Source organism: Xyrauchen texanus, chromosome 35 (assembly GCF_025860055.1).
Source record: "Xyrauchen texanus isolate HMW12.3.18 chromosome 35, RBS_HiC_50CHRs, whole genome shotgun sequence".
NCBI classification, from domain to species: Eukaryota; Metazoa; Chordata; class Actinopteri; order Cypriniformes; family Catostomidae; genus Xyrauchen; species Xyrauchen texanus.
In genome coordinates, this window is record NC_068310.1 from 36,141,652 (window position 1) to 36,161,515 (window position 19,864).

The 19,864-nt window shown below is 38.7% G+C and overlaps 1 protein-coding gene across 1 annotated transcript; it reads left to right on the forward strand.

Moving 5' to 3' along the window:
- The first annotated feature begins 74 nt into the window (after window positions 1-74).
- On the forward strand, window positions 75-18,571 carry LOC127628803 (E3 ubiquitin-protein ligase RNF165-like). Its single transcript, XM_052105709.1, has 8 exons — window positions 75-715; window positions 10,422-10,620; window positions 12,754-12,879; window positions 13,073-13,199; window positions 13,302-13,406; window positions 13,525-13,620; window positions 13,778-13,881; window positions 15,567-18,571. The coding sequence occupies exons 1-8, from the start codon at window positions 655-657 to the stop codon at window positions 15,682-15,684; spliced, it is 936 nt and encodes a 311-aa protein (XP_051961669.1). The 5' UTR covers window positions 75-654; the 3' UTR covers window positions 15,685-18,571.
- Window positions 18,572-19,864: the final 1,293 nt, after the last annotated feature.

The following is a 19,864-nucleotide window of genomic DNA, read 5'->3' on the forward strand; positions in this document are numbered from 1 at the left end:
GTGACTTGTTAAAATTGTGTATGTTTACTTTTAGGGATGTTGCCTATATGCTTACATAAAATACAGCCTATTGCAACAGTACTTGCTAGGAGAAGAAATTAGATAGTATGCCATTTCGGGTTTAAAATCTGACAGTATGGTTCAGGACGGGTATAGCCACATGTCTCGGGTATGGGTCGTGTTTCATTTTAAGGCCCGCACTTTATGATTCCAGTATTGTCCGATTTTATTGATGATTTTAAATATGTTCTTTGATTGTAATCTTGACTGACAGTTTTTAAGATTTTGGTCTTTCCCCATTTAAGTAGATAGGAGCTGCACTGGCATATATGAAACTAGCCTCCCGAGTGCGTTCCAAAGATTGCCGACAGTGGACTGACTTGCTAGTAGTAATACTTTGCTGTTACACTCTCTGCTATGGTAAAAACGCGGAGGTTGCCGTCTCAGTATAGAACGTCTCTGGCCAAACCCCCTGCAGCCGTGCCGAGCGCTCTGATTGGCTGCGGCCGGAGCCACAGGAAGCGACGGCTGAGCTCGATGATTGGCTGATATTTTCTTTGTGTGCGGGGCAGCTGGCGACTCGTCTGCATTTTCAATGGTCTCGTGTTGGGAGGCGAAGGTGTCCATGGGCAGTACAGCAACAAAGGAGCCAGGATGGTGTTAGTGCACGTCGGATATCTGGTTCTTCCCGTCTTCGGTTCCGTAAGAAATAGAGGTAACTTCGCTTTTTTAACTCTCGCACGCAGAACGTCACATTTGTGTTTGCGACACAAATACTGAGCCACTGCGATCTGCTCAGTGACGTCACACCCAACAGCATTATGATTAGTTACGTGACATACAGGGTGTTAGATTTGCTTTATAAATTGAACGCGTAGATTTAGATGGAAATAGACTTATTATAATCATAAACAAAGAGCTTTTGTAGCGTAGACCGGTTTATTATTATTATAGCGGAAGCGCTCTAGTCTGCCGCGTCATTTGTAGTGTAGTTAACGCGTTACGATCCGTTACATTCCCTTACATCCGTTCCGCCGTGTGCGGTTTTGTTTACGAATATTTAAACATGGCTCCAGCAGCAGTTGGAGTACTGGTACACAAATATCCTCAGATGAACCTGCCCCAATATTGGCGTTTACAGAATGGGGGTATATACATTTAAAATACATTCTGTGTTAATAACTAGCAATAGCAACTTGCAAAATATATAAATTCTGCTGCTATGATACATACAAAAGAAACGCCAGCCATGTCTCGACAGTAAAAAAAGATGCATCCTTATTTGTATCCAATTACATAAATATAATAATAGTAGTAGTATGTTAGGCAGTTGATTGCAATGCATTGGCACCAACATAAGATGCATTGATTTTATAATGTACACCATTTTTAATAATATTATGTCATGCTTTATTAGCACCCACTAAAAATGCTTTTAAATGTAGCTAATGTGTGCAATATAGTATTATGATATTGCAATGCCTTGCGATTGTTGCACCAACCAAAATAAGATGCATACTTATTCATGTGCAATTACATAATTATGATAGTAGTATTATGTTGCATGCATTAGCACCAACATAAAAAGATGCAATGATTTTATAATAGATACAAACAATATGTCATGCATTTTTAGAATGAACTATTAAATATAGCTCATGTGTGCAACAGAGTCTTATGATATTGCAATGTGTTGCTCTATTGCACCAACAGAACAAAGGATGTAACCAAATGCAATATGTGCAATTCTATAATAATAGTAAAAATAAGACGTGCATTTGTAGCCATGCCCTGGCACCAATGGTTTCATTGATTGTGCTTGTATTTGTTTCTATTTTTTTCCTTGTTCCATAGTCTGGGGCTGATTCTACATACCGCATTTTTTCAGAGCTCTGTTCCCTTCCATTGTGTATCTAACGATCACCCGCCGCCGCTGTGCTATAGCCTCTGCCTGCCCCGCATCTAGCTGTGTTGTGACTCCCTCTTCCTCATTCCCTCTCTTTCCATCTGAAGACGACATTACAAACAAACTCACTCATCCAGTGTAACCGACTGCAGAATAACACTCTCTTCTCTAGAAGAAGCCTCCTGTCTTCTTATGTTTACAAAAAGTCATTGTTGCTTTAAAAAAAATAACTCATTGTAGCATTTAGCTTTTTTTTATTTATTTATTTATTTTTACAACTGTCATTGTGATTTGTCCCATTCTCAGTGTGGATAGACTCAACATTCTTGCTGTAAATTTCTGTCAAGTGGATGCATTGGCACTCTCACTCGATCATAGCCGGGCTGGATCGACCTCTAAACACTTGTCTTATGGAGGGGTGCACTGTGCCGGTGTGATTTGGCTCGTATTTTGAACTCCAATTTGTATAATTCTGTAAAACATGCTGGAGAAGATAGAAGTGGTCTAGTTCCTTGTTGTTTATTTAACCATAAATTATTTAAAACAAATTAAATCAAGCCCATTTCCTTTAAAGGAATAATTCGCCCAACAATGAAAATTGTCATTATTTACTCGCCCTCATGTCGTTCTAAACCTGTATGCTGTCGTACAGCCCTTTTTCATATGACCGTGCATAGTTGACCATGTCTGTCAAGCTTAATATATATATATATATATATATATATAAAGGTACATAATGTCAATACGTATAGTAATATTTTGATTATTATTTTTATAACATATGTAATATTTAGTACATTGTTACATAATGGACTGATATATCGGCCAGGCTCGCCTAATCGGCCGATATTTGGCCATTTTGCGGCCAATAGATTTACAAATGGATTCTCAAAATTTTCCATTTTCGAGTTTTTTTTTCCTTTTCAAGTTTATGCAGTTTTTAAATTCGCCATCGGCAATCGTGCTCTCTTGATATCAGTATTAGCCACTGAAAAAGCAATATCGGTCGACCGCTAATATCTACAAGGAAGTAAATGGATATATATAGTCAGAGCTGAGTGTGTTTTTGATCCATGAAGTTTAAGCATGCTGCAAGATCTCGTATAAAGCTAATGTTAGCTTATTCATATGAGCTCACAAAGCGCTACATTTTGCAATATGACATCAAATAGGGGCGTATTTTGTCAAATGATTCGGTTTCTATCCTACAGATCTTAAAAGAATGTTGTCTTCAGCTGAGACGTTATACAGTTGCATTCGTTTTATAAATTGCTCCCAAGTAAAGAACTATTTTATGGTTAAAATTGGCTTCTTAACTGTAGTGCCAATGCTAATTATGCTAAACTGACAAAAGGAATGGTAGTTAGCCTCTCTTCACTGGCACACTGTACCCGTTCACCACTCAACCGACCCTCATTCATTTGATTTACCCATGCTGCCAAGCTCAACATCGCAAAGCAGCACTAGCCTAGCGCTAACCACTAGCGTTCCCAACACTGTGCGAGCGCAAATGTCATCCACTTTACAGGGATCACTAGAACTGCACTGTAGAAGTCCTCTTAGTAACAAAATGTCTCTATTTCTTTGGTTGTGGTTCTCTGCCTTCTGTTTCCTGTACTAGGCTATAATGCATGACCATGTTTATTGTTTTAATCTTGGTTTTTGTTTCTTTTCGAACATTGAAAAGCAAACTCCAATGTATCTTTGTATAGAGATGTCCTGCTGTACTGACGTGTTGTAGCATACACATCAACCCATTGGATGCTGCTTCTGTTATGTTAACTTAATGGAGCATGGTTGGGCCTTGCCTTTGCTCTTTATTTGCATGGAATTATTATTATTACTATTATATGATCACACGTTTCCAATCATACTAATATTTTCCAATAAAGACTGTAGATTTCCCCCTAACCCTCAGTGTGCTTTCTGCTGATTTCCATGTGTTGTACCCTGAAGCTCCTCCCACTCCACTCTATGGCCTCTTTGGCTCCTCCCACTTGCCAAAGCAAATCACAGGAATGTTTCACCCTAGTACACTCACAAAGTAGTCACACACACATCTCATCATGCATTTCACTATTTGGCTTTCTATATATTTCCCATTTTTTCCAGCACATTTCTTTGGTATAAAGAGGTTTTAAATAAAAATGTATAGGCTACTGACAATCAATATTAACATGTAAAATAATATTGACCCTATTTACGCTCTTTGTCACCAAGCTGATCATTCCAAAGGGGGGGGGGGGGTTGACTTTGTAATGTTTTATCCAAGTTTAATGACTGTATAATCAACTGATATCTCAATTTCAACGCTGCCCTTCCAGACATCTGACTCTCTGAATTTCTAATGGATAAAATTGGTTGATAATGCCTTTTCATGTGGATTTTAAAGGGATATGGTATTATTTGTAAGAACTCACTTCAAACCATATGACACCTTAAGGAGAAAAGGTCTTAAAACTAGTCTTAAATCAGGACAAAAACCTTGCTATATGCATATGAATGCAGATTATGGACACCAAATGGCAAATGTATGTGCTAGTTAACCAGCTGAGGTTCACCCTTGACCAGTACATGTCAGTTTTGTAATTGTTATCCTCTAACAAACTTATATTACATTATAATTAAAACTCATTGTATAAATGATATACCAGGCTTTTCACTGGTAGAAAAAGTATATTATCGGCTAAATGTAATGATGATATTTGTTTAAAGGAATATTCTGGGTTCATTACAAGTTAAGATCAATAAACAGCCATTGTGGCATAATGTTGATTACATCAAAAATGTATTTCAAATTGTCGCTCCTTTTCTTAAAAAAGGGAAATCTGTGTAACAGTCGAAATATTTTATTTTGTGGTCATAAACATTATGCCACAAATTTAGTCAATTAAGCGTAATATGTATTGAACCCGTAATATTACTTTAGAAGCTAGGGTGAAGTGTATTGACCTTATTCACGCTAGCGCCATCTTGTTTTTTTCGTATGCGTGCCATTACGCCTCACGCATGGTTGAGGATCGCGAGCCCAAAAGGATGCGTTCGACACATGCGCATTACAACTGCCTTGAGAGAATTTTGTAGCATAGTCAACGCAAGGTGCTTGCACTGATGATGCAAAGACGCTGAATCGCGGATTGTTCGCATGTCTAGAAAAAAACTAGGCAGCATACTGTGCTAATGGCTAGATTTGGAATTCGCCACACGGAAAACCGAAGTATACTTGGCCATTACACTATCAAATTGTCATAAACAACTTCAATAGAGGAAGGGCAATTTTCTCTACACACGGACAATCAACTAATGGTGCCAAAGTCTTTCTAGCAAGTCAGTCCACTCTCGGCCATCTTTGGAACACACTCGGGAGTCTATTTCCAGTCATGCCAGTACAGCTACTATCTACTTGAATGGGGGGACACCGAAATCTCAAAAACGGTTGGTCAAGATTGCCATCAAAGAATATATTTCAAATCAGCAATAACATTTGATAATATTGGAATCAATCATATTATGCTAAAACATGCTATTTTCTCGTCTTTTATAGCGCATGCGCGATAGCGAGTTTATCGACCGGCGATGTCTCTATCGAAAAGGCAATTGACTCTTTTACCTGTAAGGTGGGAATTCCTTTCTACATCTTTTGACTATTGGGCACTAGAGCTCCTTGGTTGGGTGTTCCAATTTCTCATATTAATTTAAATAGAAGTGGCCTGTCTCTGCTTAAGAGACTCTGATAGAGCACAACAGTGCCTGTCCACTATTTCAGCCATATGGGTTCCGGAAGTATTTTTCTTATTAATGTTTTAAAACAGGCTTTACATAATATTCTCCATTAAAGAGTTGTAAGCCATGAATCAAACCTACCAGCTCTGAGGTGAATCACAACATTACAAACTTTTACAAAAAGATTGTGTACTTACCGTCATTCATAAAGGCGCAGACTACAATCCCATTTCTTGGGTTTCATTGGCTGCAGTTCTCTGATTGGAGAATCTTTCTCTGCTGGATTATGGGTAATGTAGTTGTTCACCAGGAATTCCTCTATCAAACAATTTTTAAACAATGAATTTGAAATAGTGCAGACTGAGTACTTCAACTGAATGTACAGATACTGTACTACCGACGAACACCTTTGGAGCTCATGGTCGGTCTGCCTTTAAAGGATTATAAGTAGAAGTTAAAAATAAATTTGTCTATGGAAACAAATTAATGGGATTTTTACTTCCTGAACCAAACTGTTGCGCTCTTTTCAGGTAAAGACAAACCTGCAGAAATTTAGTGATTTAGATGGTAGATTAGTGAAAAAGAACAATAAGGGGGAGGTTAGAGATAAAAGGTTAGGGGTCAGGTCATAAGGGCTAGATAAAACATAGAGAGCCAAATGAGGTTTAAGCTTTAACAACTCAATTAAGCCATGTACCTTAAGGCGATATATGTCCTAGATTAAGAAGGAATGCGCATCGTACACCAATAAGCCACAACCATTCACACACACGTTCATACACCAATGGCGGCAGAGCTGCTATGTAAGGCGCTAGCCTACCATTGGGAGCAACTTGGGGTTCAGTGTCTTGCCCAAGGACACTTCGGCATGTGGAGTCGTGTGGGCCGGGAAGCAAACCACCAATCCTGCGATTAGTGGCCGACCCGCTCTACCACCTGAGCCACAGCCGCCCCAGTATTGGATATTGTCTAGGTCCTCCCCGTGCCACCACAACAGTGCCAACCCGAATCTCAGAAGAGCATTCTGACACACTATTCTCCTCACCACAATTGTACAGAGTGGTTATCTGAGCTACTGTAGACTTTATCAGTTCAAACCAGTCTGGCCGTTCTCTGTTGATCTCTTTCTCAACTACAAGGAATATCCATCCACAGAACTGCGGCTCACTGGATGTTTTTGGCACCATTCTGAGTAAATTCTAGAAACTGTTGTGTGTGAAAATCCCATAAATACTCAAACCAGCCCATGTGGCACCAACAATCATGCCACGTTCCAAAACAATGAGATCACATTTTTTCCCCATTCTGATGGTTGTGAACATTAAATGAAGCTCCTGACCCGTATCTGCATGATTTTATACACTGCACTGCTGCCACATGGATGTTTGTTGGTGTCAGACGGGCTGGTTTGAGTATATCTGTGATTTTTACGCACTACAGTCTCTAGAATTTACTCCGAATGATGCCAAAAACAAAAAACATCCAGTGAGCCGCAGTTCTGCAGACGGAAACGCCTTGTTGATGAGAGCGGTCAACAGAGAATGGTCAGACTGGTTCGAAGTCTACGGTAACTCAGATAATCACTCTGTACAGTTGTGATGAGAAGTATATCAGCTCAGAATGCTCTTCTGAGATTCGGGTTGGCACTGTTTTGGTGGCACAAGGTGGGCCTACACTATATTAGGCAGGTGGTTTTAATGTTGTGGCTGATCGGTGTATGTTAGGGACCCACAAAGAGCCATTTTATGAGGTGCAATGTACTCTGTCTAGTAGAAGTCCACTGATCAATATTTTTTGCACAAATCCGTCACTTGGGTTTCTTGAGTATCACACAGAAGATGATTAGAATTCAGAGCATGTGAACTGCATGGTGCAGGCATTTCTGCTGATCTAAGAGTTTTGCTTGAATTTGTGAAGCTCTGGAGGAACATTTCCCACTGAGAACATCACCGGTTTCATCTCTGTTTTTGGTCTCCAAAGGTGGTGTGAAATAAGACGACAGCAATTTGCAGGAAACCGGTACACCTCTACCATGATGATAATCGTTGCTCAAAGTCATTTTTATATATTTCTTATGGGGTTCAAGTAAAGAAAATAAAAATGTCTTGGTGGTGTAACAATCTGAAGACGGTAAAAATATTTAAGTCTCATTAAAAGCTGAAATTCTTGAAAAAGAAACGAGTGAAACCATTTTGTTATATATATTATTTTCCACTTTTTTCAGGTCAAATGGAGTAAGTGGAGTAAATGGAATAAGAAACATTTTTATTACAAAATATATGACCTAAAAATTCACAAGTGAATGGTCAAAAGTTGTGTACATCTGCATGTATTCAAGCTGAAAGGAAAGTATTTTAATACCATTTATTCTCAAAACAATATTTAAGCCTATGTATTTTTTCTGCCCAAATTGCAATTCCCAATGCACTCCCAAAGTCCTCGTGGTGGCGTAGTGACTCGCCTCAATCCGGGTGGCCTCCACGTCTGAGACCGTCAATCCGCGCATCTTCTCACGTGGCTTGTTGAGCGCGTTACCGTGGAGACGTAGCGCACGTGGAGGCTTCACGCTATTCTCCGCGGCATCCACGCACAACACACCACGTGCCCCGCCGAGAGCGAGAACCTCATTATAGCGACCACGAGGAGGTTACCCCATGTGACTCTACCCTCCCTAACAACCGGGCCAATTTGGTTGCTTAGGAAGCCTGACTGGAGACACTCAGCACTCCCTGGATTCGTTTTTTAAGCCTATTTTAAAGATTTACGCATTTCAATTTCATAATAAAATTCCATCAAACTGAATTGTTTTATGTTTTACAAAAGTACATTTATGAAAACTTAAAATATTTAGTTTTTATATGATTTATTTATTGTGTTTATTATTGAATTTGGTGGGAATTTGTTATTAAATTGAAGCACTTAAATCTAAAAATTAGTGACATTTTTAGTCAAGTGGTGTCATTAAAGGAATATTCTGTATACATCAATACAAGTAAAGCTCAATCCTCAGCAGTTGTGGCATAATATCACAAAAATGAATTTCGACTCGTCCCTCCTTAAAATAAATCAAAGTCGTGGTTACAGTGAGGCACTTACAATGGAAGTCAATGGGGCCAATCCGTAAACGTTCAAAAAGTCACTGTTTCACGGAGTATAGCCATAAATATGTCAACATGATTTTTTTGGTGTGGAAAAAATGGCCTGCTAACCTTTAAGGTTTAAAGCTATATCCAATTTTACAACTTGTTACCATGGTGACGATGTAATGCGTAAAAATGGCAGTTTAATCAACTATAAAGCTCAAATAATACAACAGTTTTAACAGAAGAATTAATGCAAGTACTTTTTATTTTATTTTATATTATAAGCTTCACATTTCTGCCTTTAATCCCTCTAAAAATTGGCCCCATTGACTTCCATTGTAAGTGCTTCGGTGTAACCTCGATTTATGCTTTTTTATTTTTAAATAATTGTTTTTTAATTTTTGTGATAATCAGCATTATGCTACAAATGTTGTCAACTAAGCTTAACTTGCATTGAACCAGGAATATACCTTTTAAATCATTAAATCTTAACAAAGCATTTTTGTAGAAAATAATAATAAAAACATATTTCAATAATGTATGAAACCAACATGACCCCAAAGATGACCTTTCTACGAACTTTGTGTTTTAAACTAGATTTGTAAAACTAATTTTTATCATCTTAAACATCCTTATATGTCAACAACTCAAGGTTGTTTTTTATGGCTCTCACCAAAGCAGGTTTCCTGTCCGAGGTAGCTGTTGGATCATTGCAGGAAGTTCCCTACTTAACTTTATTTGGTGTGCGCCGCAGTTCAACAGCTGAATGGCTGAAATAGATCGTTGAGAAGCAGCTGCCAAACAATCCGTCCCTCCCCCTCCATTTCTCTCTCTCGTTTCCCCTCCCCTTCCTCCAATGCCACCATTTCTTTAAACCCCCACCCCTCCATCTGTCTGGGTTATCTTTGTCACTAAATCTGCGTTTGACTGCTGATTCAGCCGTGTCACATCACCTAGTCTTGTGTACTAATAAACACCTGTCATAAGGTCCAATATATTTTCTTTCCAATGGGATCTCCAGCCTATCAGAGTCACAATAGAGGCAGTTAGATGCAATACATTTGCCCTAGAAGAAAACCGGGTTAATCCTGATGTACTTGGTAGAGTTAGATCTGTGGTAATCCAGATAATGAGTCCTAACTGAAGTACTACGGGCCATTAGATTCAGCAGGTGTCACAGCGTAGCAAACATCACCTGGGCTTCAGATATATAAAGAACAGGTAATGTACTCTAATGGAGCTGCCTTCCTTTTTAAACATTTCTTAAAGGGATAGTACACCCAAAAATGAAAGTTCTACTATTGTTTACTCTCCCTCGGATTGTTCCAAACCTGTTTGACTTTGAACATATTTTGTGTGATATTAGGCAGATTTACAACCTAATTTTCACCGTTGTTAAGTGAGGCCATAATCTCCTTTTCTTTACCAGAAAGAATAAAAATCATATGACTTTGGAACAACACGAGTGTGTGTAAATGATAACTGAATTTTAGAAATAGGGCTGCCATGGTACATTTGAAAGGGAACTGTAAAGTAAAGTACTCTTACTATATCTGTCATGTATAGTGCACATGCTTAGAAATGGCCGAAGTAGTAAGCATAGTATGCCATTCCAAACTAAGCTATAGTCTTTATCTTTTCCACATATTGTCACTGATTTCTGATTGGTTGTACGGACTTTCTGTTCTGTGACTGGCTGTCCCATACAGGAGCACATTTTAGCAGGCACCAGCATAGTCATGCTACCTCCTGCCGGCATTTTCATCTGGCTGCCACAGCAACGGCGCTGCCTGCCGAGTTCCCACCCCCTCCCCTCGCCCCACCTCCTTACCAGGAAGTCCCGCCTCCTTTCCTACCTCAGGCCTTACAGCAGCAATACCTCATCCAGCAACAGCTACTGCAGCGCAGGTACAAAACACACCTGTACACACACTACTGCACAACAAGTACCTTCACATTTTCCTTATATTGTCACATTTCCTCATTCTAAATAGATTCTAGATTATTTTCTTTTCTGCAACATAATGTTCCTCACATCTGCTCAGATCTGAATGAATTCTAGGTTTTAATCTATTTTGTTCTATTCCTCACATCTGTTGAGATTCTCAATTCTAGATTATTTTCTGTTCTGATTTGTTCTATTCCTCACATCTGCTCAGATACTGAATTAATTCTAGATTCTATTCTGTTCTATTCCTCACATCTGCTCAGATACTGAATTAATTCTAGATTATTTTCTGTTCTGATTTGTTCTATTCCTCACATCTGCTCAGATTCTGAATTAATTCTAGATTCTATTCTGTTCTAATTTGTTCTATTCCTCACATCTGCTCAGATTCTGAATTAATTCTAGATTCTATTCTGTTCTAATTTGTTCTATTCCTCACATCTGCTCAGATTCTGAATTAATTCTAGATTCTATTCTGTTCTATTCCTCACATCTGCTCAGATACTGAATTAATTCTAGATTCTATTCTGTTCTAATTTGTTCTATTCCTCACATCTGCTCAGATTCTGAATTAATTCTAGATTCTATTCTGTTCTATTCCTCACATCTGCTCAGATTCTGAATTAATTCTAGATTATATTCTGTTCTAATTTGTTCTATTCCTCACATCTGCTCAGATTCTGAATTAATTCTAGATTCTATTCTGTTCTGATTTGTTCTATTCCTCACATCTGCTCAGATTCTGAATTAATTCTAGATTCTATTCTGTTCTATTCCTCACATCTGCTCAGATTCTGAATTAATTCTAGATTCTATTCTGTTCTATTCCTCACATCTGCTCAGATTCTGAATTAATTCTAGATTCTATTCTGTTCTATTCCTCACATCTGCTCAGATTCTGAATTAATTCTAGATTCTATTCTGTTCTAATTTGTTCTATTTCTCACATCTGCTCAGATCCTGAATTAATTCTAGATTCTATTCTGTTCTAATTTGTTCTATTCCTCACATCTGCTCAGATTCTGAATTAATTCTAGATTCTATTCTGTTCTATTCCTCACATCTGCTCAGATTCTGAAATAATTCTAGATTCTATTCTGTTCTATTCCTCACATCTGCTCAGATACTGAATTAATTCTAGATTATATTCTGTTCTAATTTGTTCTATTCCTCACATCTGCTCAGATACTGAATTAATTCTAGATTATATTCTGTTCTAATTTGTTCTATTCCTCACATCTGCTCAGATACTGAATTAATTCTAGATTCTATTCTGTTCTATTCCTTACATCTGCTCAGATACTGAATTAATTCTAGATTCTATTCTGTTCTATTCCTCACATCTGCTCAGATACTGAATTAATTCTAGATTATATTATGTTCTAATTTGTTCTATTCCTCACATCTGCTCAGATACTGAATTAATTCTAGATTATATTCTGTTCTAATTTGTTCTATTTCTCACATCTGCTCAGATACTGAATTAATTCTAGATTCTATTCTGTTCTATTCCTCACATCTGCTCAGATACTGAATTAATTCTAGATTATATTATGTTCTAATTTGTTCTATTCCTCACATCTGCTCAGATACTGAATTAATTCTAGATTATATTCTGTTCTAATTTGTTCTATTCCTCACATCTGCTCAGATACTGAATTAATTCTAGATTATATTCTGTTCTAATTTGTTCTATTCCTCACATCTTCTCAGATTCTGAATTAATTCTAGATTCGATTTTGTACTGTTTTGTTCTATTTCGTACATCTGCTCATCTGCAAACATTATAGATTCTATTCTATTTTTATATATTCTACACGTCTGCTTGGATTCTAAATGAATTCTAGGTTCTATTCTATTTTGTTCTATTCTGCTCAAATTCAGAATTAATTATAGATTCTCTTCTGATTTGTTGTATTTCGTACGTCTGCTCGTTCTGCAAACATTATAGGTTCTATTCTATTTTGTTCTATTCTTCACATCTGCTCAGATTCTGAATTCATTCTAAATTCTGTTCTATTCTATTTGGTTCTATTCCTCACAGTTGGTCAGATTTATTGTATTCTATTTCTTACACTGCCACGTCTATTCAGACGCACACAGGAGCGAGTCCCACTGAACACGCAACGGTTACGCCCAGGATACGAATATGCTCTGCCCCTCCACGTCCCACAGCCAATCCCACAGCAGCCCAGATACCTTGCGGAGGGCACAGACTGGTGAGTTCTGAACTTGTTACAGACACTCAAATATGAATTGGCAAAACAAGTAACTTGTTATTGACACCAGGAACTAACTTAAATATGTATAAAAAGCATATTTTGCATATGTACTGTATGTATGAGATGTGTGTCGCAATGTGTGTCAAGGCAAAAACGATCTATAATAAAATTAATTTGTGTTTGTTTGTAGGGATCTGAGTGTGGATGCAGGTGTCCCTCATCAGTATCCTCTGCAGCAGCTTCCTCAACCCTACCAACACTACCTGGCCTCTCCCAGAATGCATCACCTGCCCAGAAACACGTCCTCCACCCAGGTGGTGAGTGTCTGTCCTTCCTGAGTCCAATAAAAGGGGTTGAGAGAGCATGTTTGAAAGATGTATTAAAGTGTTTTTTTTTTTATCATATTGTGTTTTGTGTAGGTTGTCCATGAGATTAGGAACTATCCGTACCCACAGCTCCATTTGCTGGCGCTACAGAGCTTGAGTCCCAGCCGACATGCATCTGCTGTTAGAGAGAGCTATGAGGTAACACATACACACAATTTCAGAAATGTACATTGCAAAACCTACCCACTCCCACATCACTATTTGACTGCTTAACATGAGCTTTTATGCTGTTGTTGTTTTTTGTTTGTGTGTGCAGGAATTGTTGCAGTTGGAGGATCGATTGGGAAGTGTCAATCGAGGTGCAGTGCAGACAACCATAGAGAGATTCACCTTCCCTCACAAATACAAGAAGGTAAATACATACAAACACTAACACACTGCACAGCACTATGAAAACAATACTAACATTAATAGATTGTCATTGTCAAATCAATGTACAGGATCTGAGCCATTGAGCACAGTTCTATGTGTTCTGCTGCTAAAATGCTTTTCTGTCGGTCTGTCTGTAGCGGAAGCCACTGGATCTGAAGTTGTATGAGAGTGAGGAAGAGTCTGATGTGGATGAGAAATGCACTATCTGCCTCTCCATGCTGGAGGATGCAGAAGATGTCAGGTAGTACACTCTAAAGTCTACAGTACATTCTCCAGAGGGCACCCTACATTTGCACATTGCAGTGTACATACTGCAGGTTACCCAGTACAGAGTACATAGCACATACTACAGGCTGCACACTACAGAGTACATACATCAGTATGCATGGTACATACTGCAGGTTACCCAGTACAGAGTACATAGCACATACTACAGGCTGCACACTACAGAGTACCTACTTCAGTATGCATGGTACATACTACAGGTTACCCAGTACAGAGTGCATGGCACATACTACAGAGTACATACTTCAGTATGCATGGTACATACTACAGAATGAACTCTACAGAGTGCATACTACAGACTACATAATACATTCTGCGCATTACATGGTATATATCTGCAATGCAGTGAACATACCACAGCATACACACTGCAGACTGAACAACACAGAGTGCACACTACAGAGTACATAGTACAGAATAAACATTAGAGAGTATATACCTTAGTATATGCAAAACAAAGTATATACTATAGTATGCATATGACAGTATAAACACTACATTGAGAACACCACAGATTACATACTTCAGTATACAGGGTGCACGCTATTGCATAAATACTACAGACTGAACACCACAGAGTGCCCAATACAGAGCACACACTACAGATAGTACATACTACATAATATACACTACAGAGAACATACTATGCATATGAAAGAATACACACCACAAATGTATAAAAGTTCATACTTTTATACATTTTTATACACAGTAAATACGTTTTATTTTCATTTACACAGTACATACTATAGCATACACACTACAGACTGAACAACACAGAGTGCATACTACAGAATACACATTATAGAGTACATATTACAGAATTAACACTACATACTACCAAGGACACAACAGTGTAAATACTTCTGTGTCCGCAATACAGAGTACATACTACAGTATACACATTACATGTTGAATAGTATGGAAAGAGCACTACAGAAAAAGTACAAAGTACACATCAAAGAGTACGTACATCAATATACACAAAACAAAATATATAATAGTGTGCACTACAGATTACATACAGTCAGTATACAGTGTAAATAGTACATTGTGCTCACTATTTATTGCATACACGCTACAGGCTGAACACTGCAGAGTGCATACTTCTGTTTATGCAATACAGAGTAAATACTACAGTGTGCACCCTATAGCATAGACACTACAAACTGAACACCACAGAGGACTCAAAGACTGCATACTTCAGTATACAAGATGCATACTACAGGGTGCACACTATAGCAAACACACTATGGACCGAACACCACATTGTGCACACTACAAAGTAGATGCTACAGGGTGCACCCTATAGCATACACACTACAGACTGAACACCGCAGACTAGAGCACACTACATTGTACATATTACAGAATGTACGCTACAGAGAACATACTACGCATATAACATGCTTTTATAAATTGTAAACACCGTAAATACAATTTATATTTCTTTTACACAGTGCATACTTTAGGTTTCACACTATAGCATGCACACTACAGAGTATGCACTACAGAAGACAGTACAGAGCACATGCAAAAATACAAAATACATTTTAAAAACTTAACTCGGCTAATAATGCAAAACACAAGAGGCAAAGAGTTTACCGGGTTGAGGCTAATCTATTTCTCTCTCCCTCTTAGGCGGTTACCCTGTATGCATTTATTCCACCAGGTGTGTGTGGATCAGTGGTTGGCCACCAGCAGGAAGTGTCCCATCTGCAGAGTGGACATCCAGACACAGCTCACACCCGAGAGCTGAAACACACACATGAACAAATAACACGCACTCTTTCGCTCTTATAAGACACATTAATTTACATATATCTCTAAACAGATGTAGGAGAAACCCCGTTTGCAGGGTTTGCATCCAAAACACAGCTCACACACACTGTATATTACATACACATGTTTGTGTACAAATCATGCACTCCACAAGAATGAGCCATTCAACACACACTAAAAACACACTTAAATGCTATACTGAGCCAATGAGAATAACTGACACTACACACGCTAACACACACTGGTAGAGCTTAATAAAGGGTCTGTTGTGAAGGGTGATGCTGTTTGTAGGGAAATGGTGTGTGTTCGTAGCATATGTGTGTGTATCTGTGCAATTCTTTAAGCCATGAACTTTACTAAAGACCCTCAGCTTGTATACAATACACGCACAGTGACTCGCACACCAATTAACGATAGTACACTCATGCATGCGCATATTTGGGTATATACATGATGAAGCTCTTGGCGGATAAGACACTGTTAAATCTAGCTGCTGGTGTGTGTGTGTGTGTGTGTGTGTGTCCGCTGTATTTCTGATCTGCAATACTGCTTTAGTCTTACACACTGGAGCTATTTCACTATATTGCTGTGTGTGTGTGTGTGTGTGTGTGTGTGTGTGTGTGTGTGTTGTATGTGTGCTAGTGGGTGAATCTCATGAAACCTGTTAAGAACATGTTATACCCTAAAATCAAAAGAAAGTGTGGAAGAAAATTATATTTCCCTTAAAGGTGCACTCAGTATTTTTTTTTCCTCCATTAAAACATATTTTCTCCTAAAGAAATTCATTGTAGTTTTGAAACATATGTGAGATGAAGAGTTCAGTCATATCAGTAACCTCATAAAAGCGGTTTTATTCCACACAGGGGAGGGGCGCCTCATGGGGGCGGCCATTTTAGAATCACATGACCACTTAATACTTCTCGCTTTATCTCAGTAACAATTAATCAGTGAATTTCTACAATGGCATCTGTAACTGATAACTATTGATTTTGAATGATGCATCCACACCACTAGGTGTCACTGTAAGTACAAGATGACACAAACAAAAAGTTACTGAGAGCACTTTTAAAGAAAGTTTTTTTTCAAGCACATTTCCTCCAATTCATACGGTAATGCGAAACAATCTCATTCTTGCGAAATAAATAATATGTTATTAAATTGTAAATATTTAAATTCGTTTAAAAAAATTATTTGTCTTTTGATTTTGGGGTGAAATGTGTCCTGTACATGTTTTCTCGAGATTTACCCCACTATTTTATGGGTCTTGGGTTAGCTGTGCACAATGGTGCATGTAGAAAAGCCAAAAAAAAAGAAAACAAATAAAAACAACTCCCATCACTCATTTCAAAGACAGCAGGAGGAGGGCTGTTGTCCAAAAAAAAAAAAAACGCTCCAGGGAAAAAAAGTAGATGGAGAATGTTGTGATTGGTGGATTCATGTAGATAGGCGCAGTAGTAGTTGCATGCATCTGTGCTTGGGTTGTTATTTCAAGGTACACCTGGAAGTGTGTGCGTAGCAGTATGACACTGCATGAATGTGTATTAGCTCCTATAAGCTGTGACGATCTGTAAAATTATCAGACCCATGTAGCTTGTGTGCGTGCGTGTATGTATGCGCGTGCGAGCGAGAGAGAGAGAGAGAGACCCTGCCATGACCTTTGACCCAAAATGCCTACTGAAAAAAGCACATGTGAGCATCGCTAAAGTGCCCGGCCTCACTCTGGTGCTGCGCTGCCATGGTTATTGTATTTATTATTGGTATTTAAAACATGCAGTGTTTGGAAGGAGGGGCGGGGCTTGTGCGTGTCCAACCATGTTCTTGTGTGACAGGTCTCCCCTCGTGGTTGCTATGCTGGTTGCTATGCTGTATTGCTAGAACTACAATGTAGAATGTTGTGTGATAGAGGACCGTCCAACAACAGCACACAAGCGGGGTCGAGACAGGTCAGAACTGACGAAAAACGGTACGGCGCAGAAATAATCTTAGTCCCATAAGACCCGACACATTCTCTAAGCAAGTACATGATCGCAAACCGCTAATATCGCATGTTGTTATGTTACGAAATGTGTCGGAACGGAATTCATAACGCGACGCAAATACGCTTTCCATTCTCGGCTGTATCGTCATTAGTGTAAACTGTATTTTTAAAATTCCTGTTATGGTGAAGCAACTGTTTGAAGGGAATCTTGCAGAGCAAGTTAGCTAGCGTCCTGATTAATAACGCATTAAATTTAACAGCTTTAGAACGTAACGCCATCGCCCCCTTAAGTTAAAGTTTGTTACTGCGGCACGTTAAGTATGCACAACGTGACCTCGCTTGCAATGCGTCTGCGTCTACGTACTTGCGAAACAATTTCTGACCTTAAACTTAAGTTGTTTTTATACGTATTTTTTTTTTCTTTGATAAATTCTACATATTACAAAATGCAGAAAAGAATAGTGTTTCGCGTAGAAGTGCATTTGCCTTATTATGTCAATTTGACCTAAAAGCAGGTCGGAGGTTAAAACAAACAAACTTCAATTCAAACGTTTCGACAGCTACGTCGGTTTCCGTCCAGTGAAAAAAAAAAACGCCTGAACACCGAATTCGTTTCGGCTAATGAGCTGTGGTTTTTGCCTGTGTGTTGACTCCTCCCCCTAGTGTTCTGTGTGCTGATTGGTGGATGATTCGTGGCGCACGTTGATCGTTTACACAAGAGTTATGTCCGTTGAAATGCCTTAAGTATTTAACAATCATAATTTATTACTAACTGTAGATATCGTGGGTGTGTATTTAATTCTGTATAGTTTCATTTTTTTGCAATTGAATCATAGTTTATTTATTTAGAAATAACACAAAATGAATAAAACTCTTACCTCATGTTTGAGTTGGTTTGCGGGAATGCTTCGCATGCAGTAGGTCGTGTTCGTGTGTGTTTCTCCCTTTGGTGCTGTGACCTTACTGACATTCCGCTTGCTGATTGGTCAGACGCGGCAACGGACTGGGAGTATTCTGGGTTTCGATTCGCTGTCCAGTTTGCACTCTTTAGTTTTCCAAGGCCACCCTCTCACTGGCATCATTTTATCCACTCTGGCAACCTTTGCAACACAATCTGTCTCTATCTCTCTTCTCTTAGCCCCTATTTTTCCTGTTCTCTCTTTAAGTCTTTCTCGCATTGTTGATGTTTAGTTCTTTTCCTTTAACAGCCTTTCTTTCCGTCTTGAAGAGCTTTTTCTTAAATTGCTAATGTTTACAGTCTCTCTATGTCTGTTGCACAATCTTTGTCTCTCATTCCTTGTGCCTATTTCTGTTAAATTCTCGTCATCTCTGATTGTGTCAGTAAGCGTCTCACGCTGACCTTTCCAGGGCAAACATTTTTCTTCCTAGTTCACTTTGCCAATCGCTCTCTCTCTCTCATTCTCTCTCTCTCATTCTCTCTCATTCTCTCGCTCTTTCATTCTCTTTCTCTCTCTCATTCTCTCGCTCTCATTCTCTTGCTCTCTCATTCTCTCTCTCTTTCTCATTCTCTCGCTCTCATTCTCTCTCTCTCTTTCATTGTCTCTCTTTCTCATTCTCTCATTCCCTCTCTCTCATTCTCTCTCTCTCGCTCTCATTCTCTCTCTCTCTCTCTCATTCTCTCTCGCTCTTTCATTGTCTCGCTCTCTCATTCTCTCTCTCTCGCTCTCATTCTCTCTCTCTCTTTCATTGTCTCTCTCTCTCATTCTCTCTCTCATTCTCTCTCGCTCTTTCATTGTCTCGCTCTCTCATTCTCTCTCTCATTCTCTCTCTCGCTCTCATTCTCTCTCTCTCTTTCATTGTCTCTCTCTCTCATTCTCTCTCTCTCGCTCTCATTCTCTCTCTCTCTCTCTCTCCCTGTCTGAGGACTTGACTCTCCTCTCATGGCAGGGTCAGGACTAACAGAGTATAATAAAGCACAACAGATTTAAAATGCATGTTTTTCTCAGGTTTGAATGTATACATGACTAAATAGAAATTTACAGCTAAATAGAGAACATAAAGACTAGTGCAGATGTTCTACTAATGATATTAGATAATTTTTTTGTTTGTTTGTTTGTTTTGCTGCTGCTTGCATTTGAAACACACACACAAGTCATAAATAATAAAGTTGTCCTAAAAGTGCCAGTGACAGGGGTGCCGTGTGCTGTGTATTTCTTTC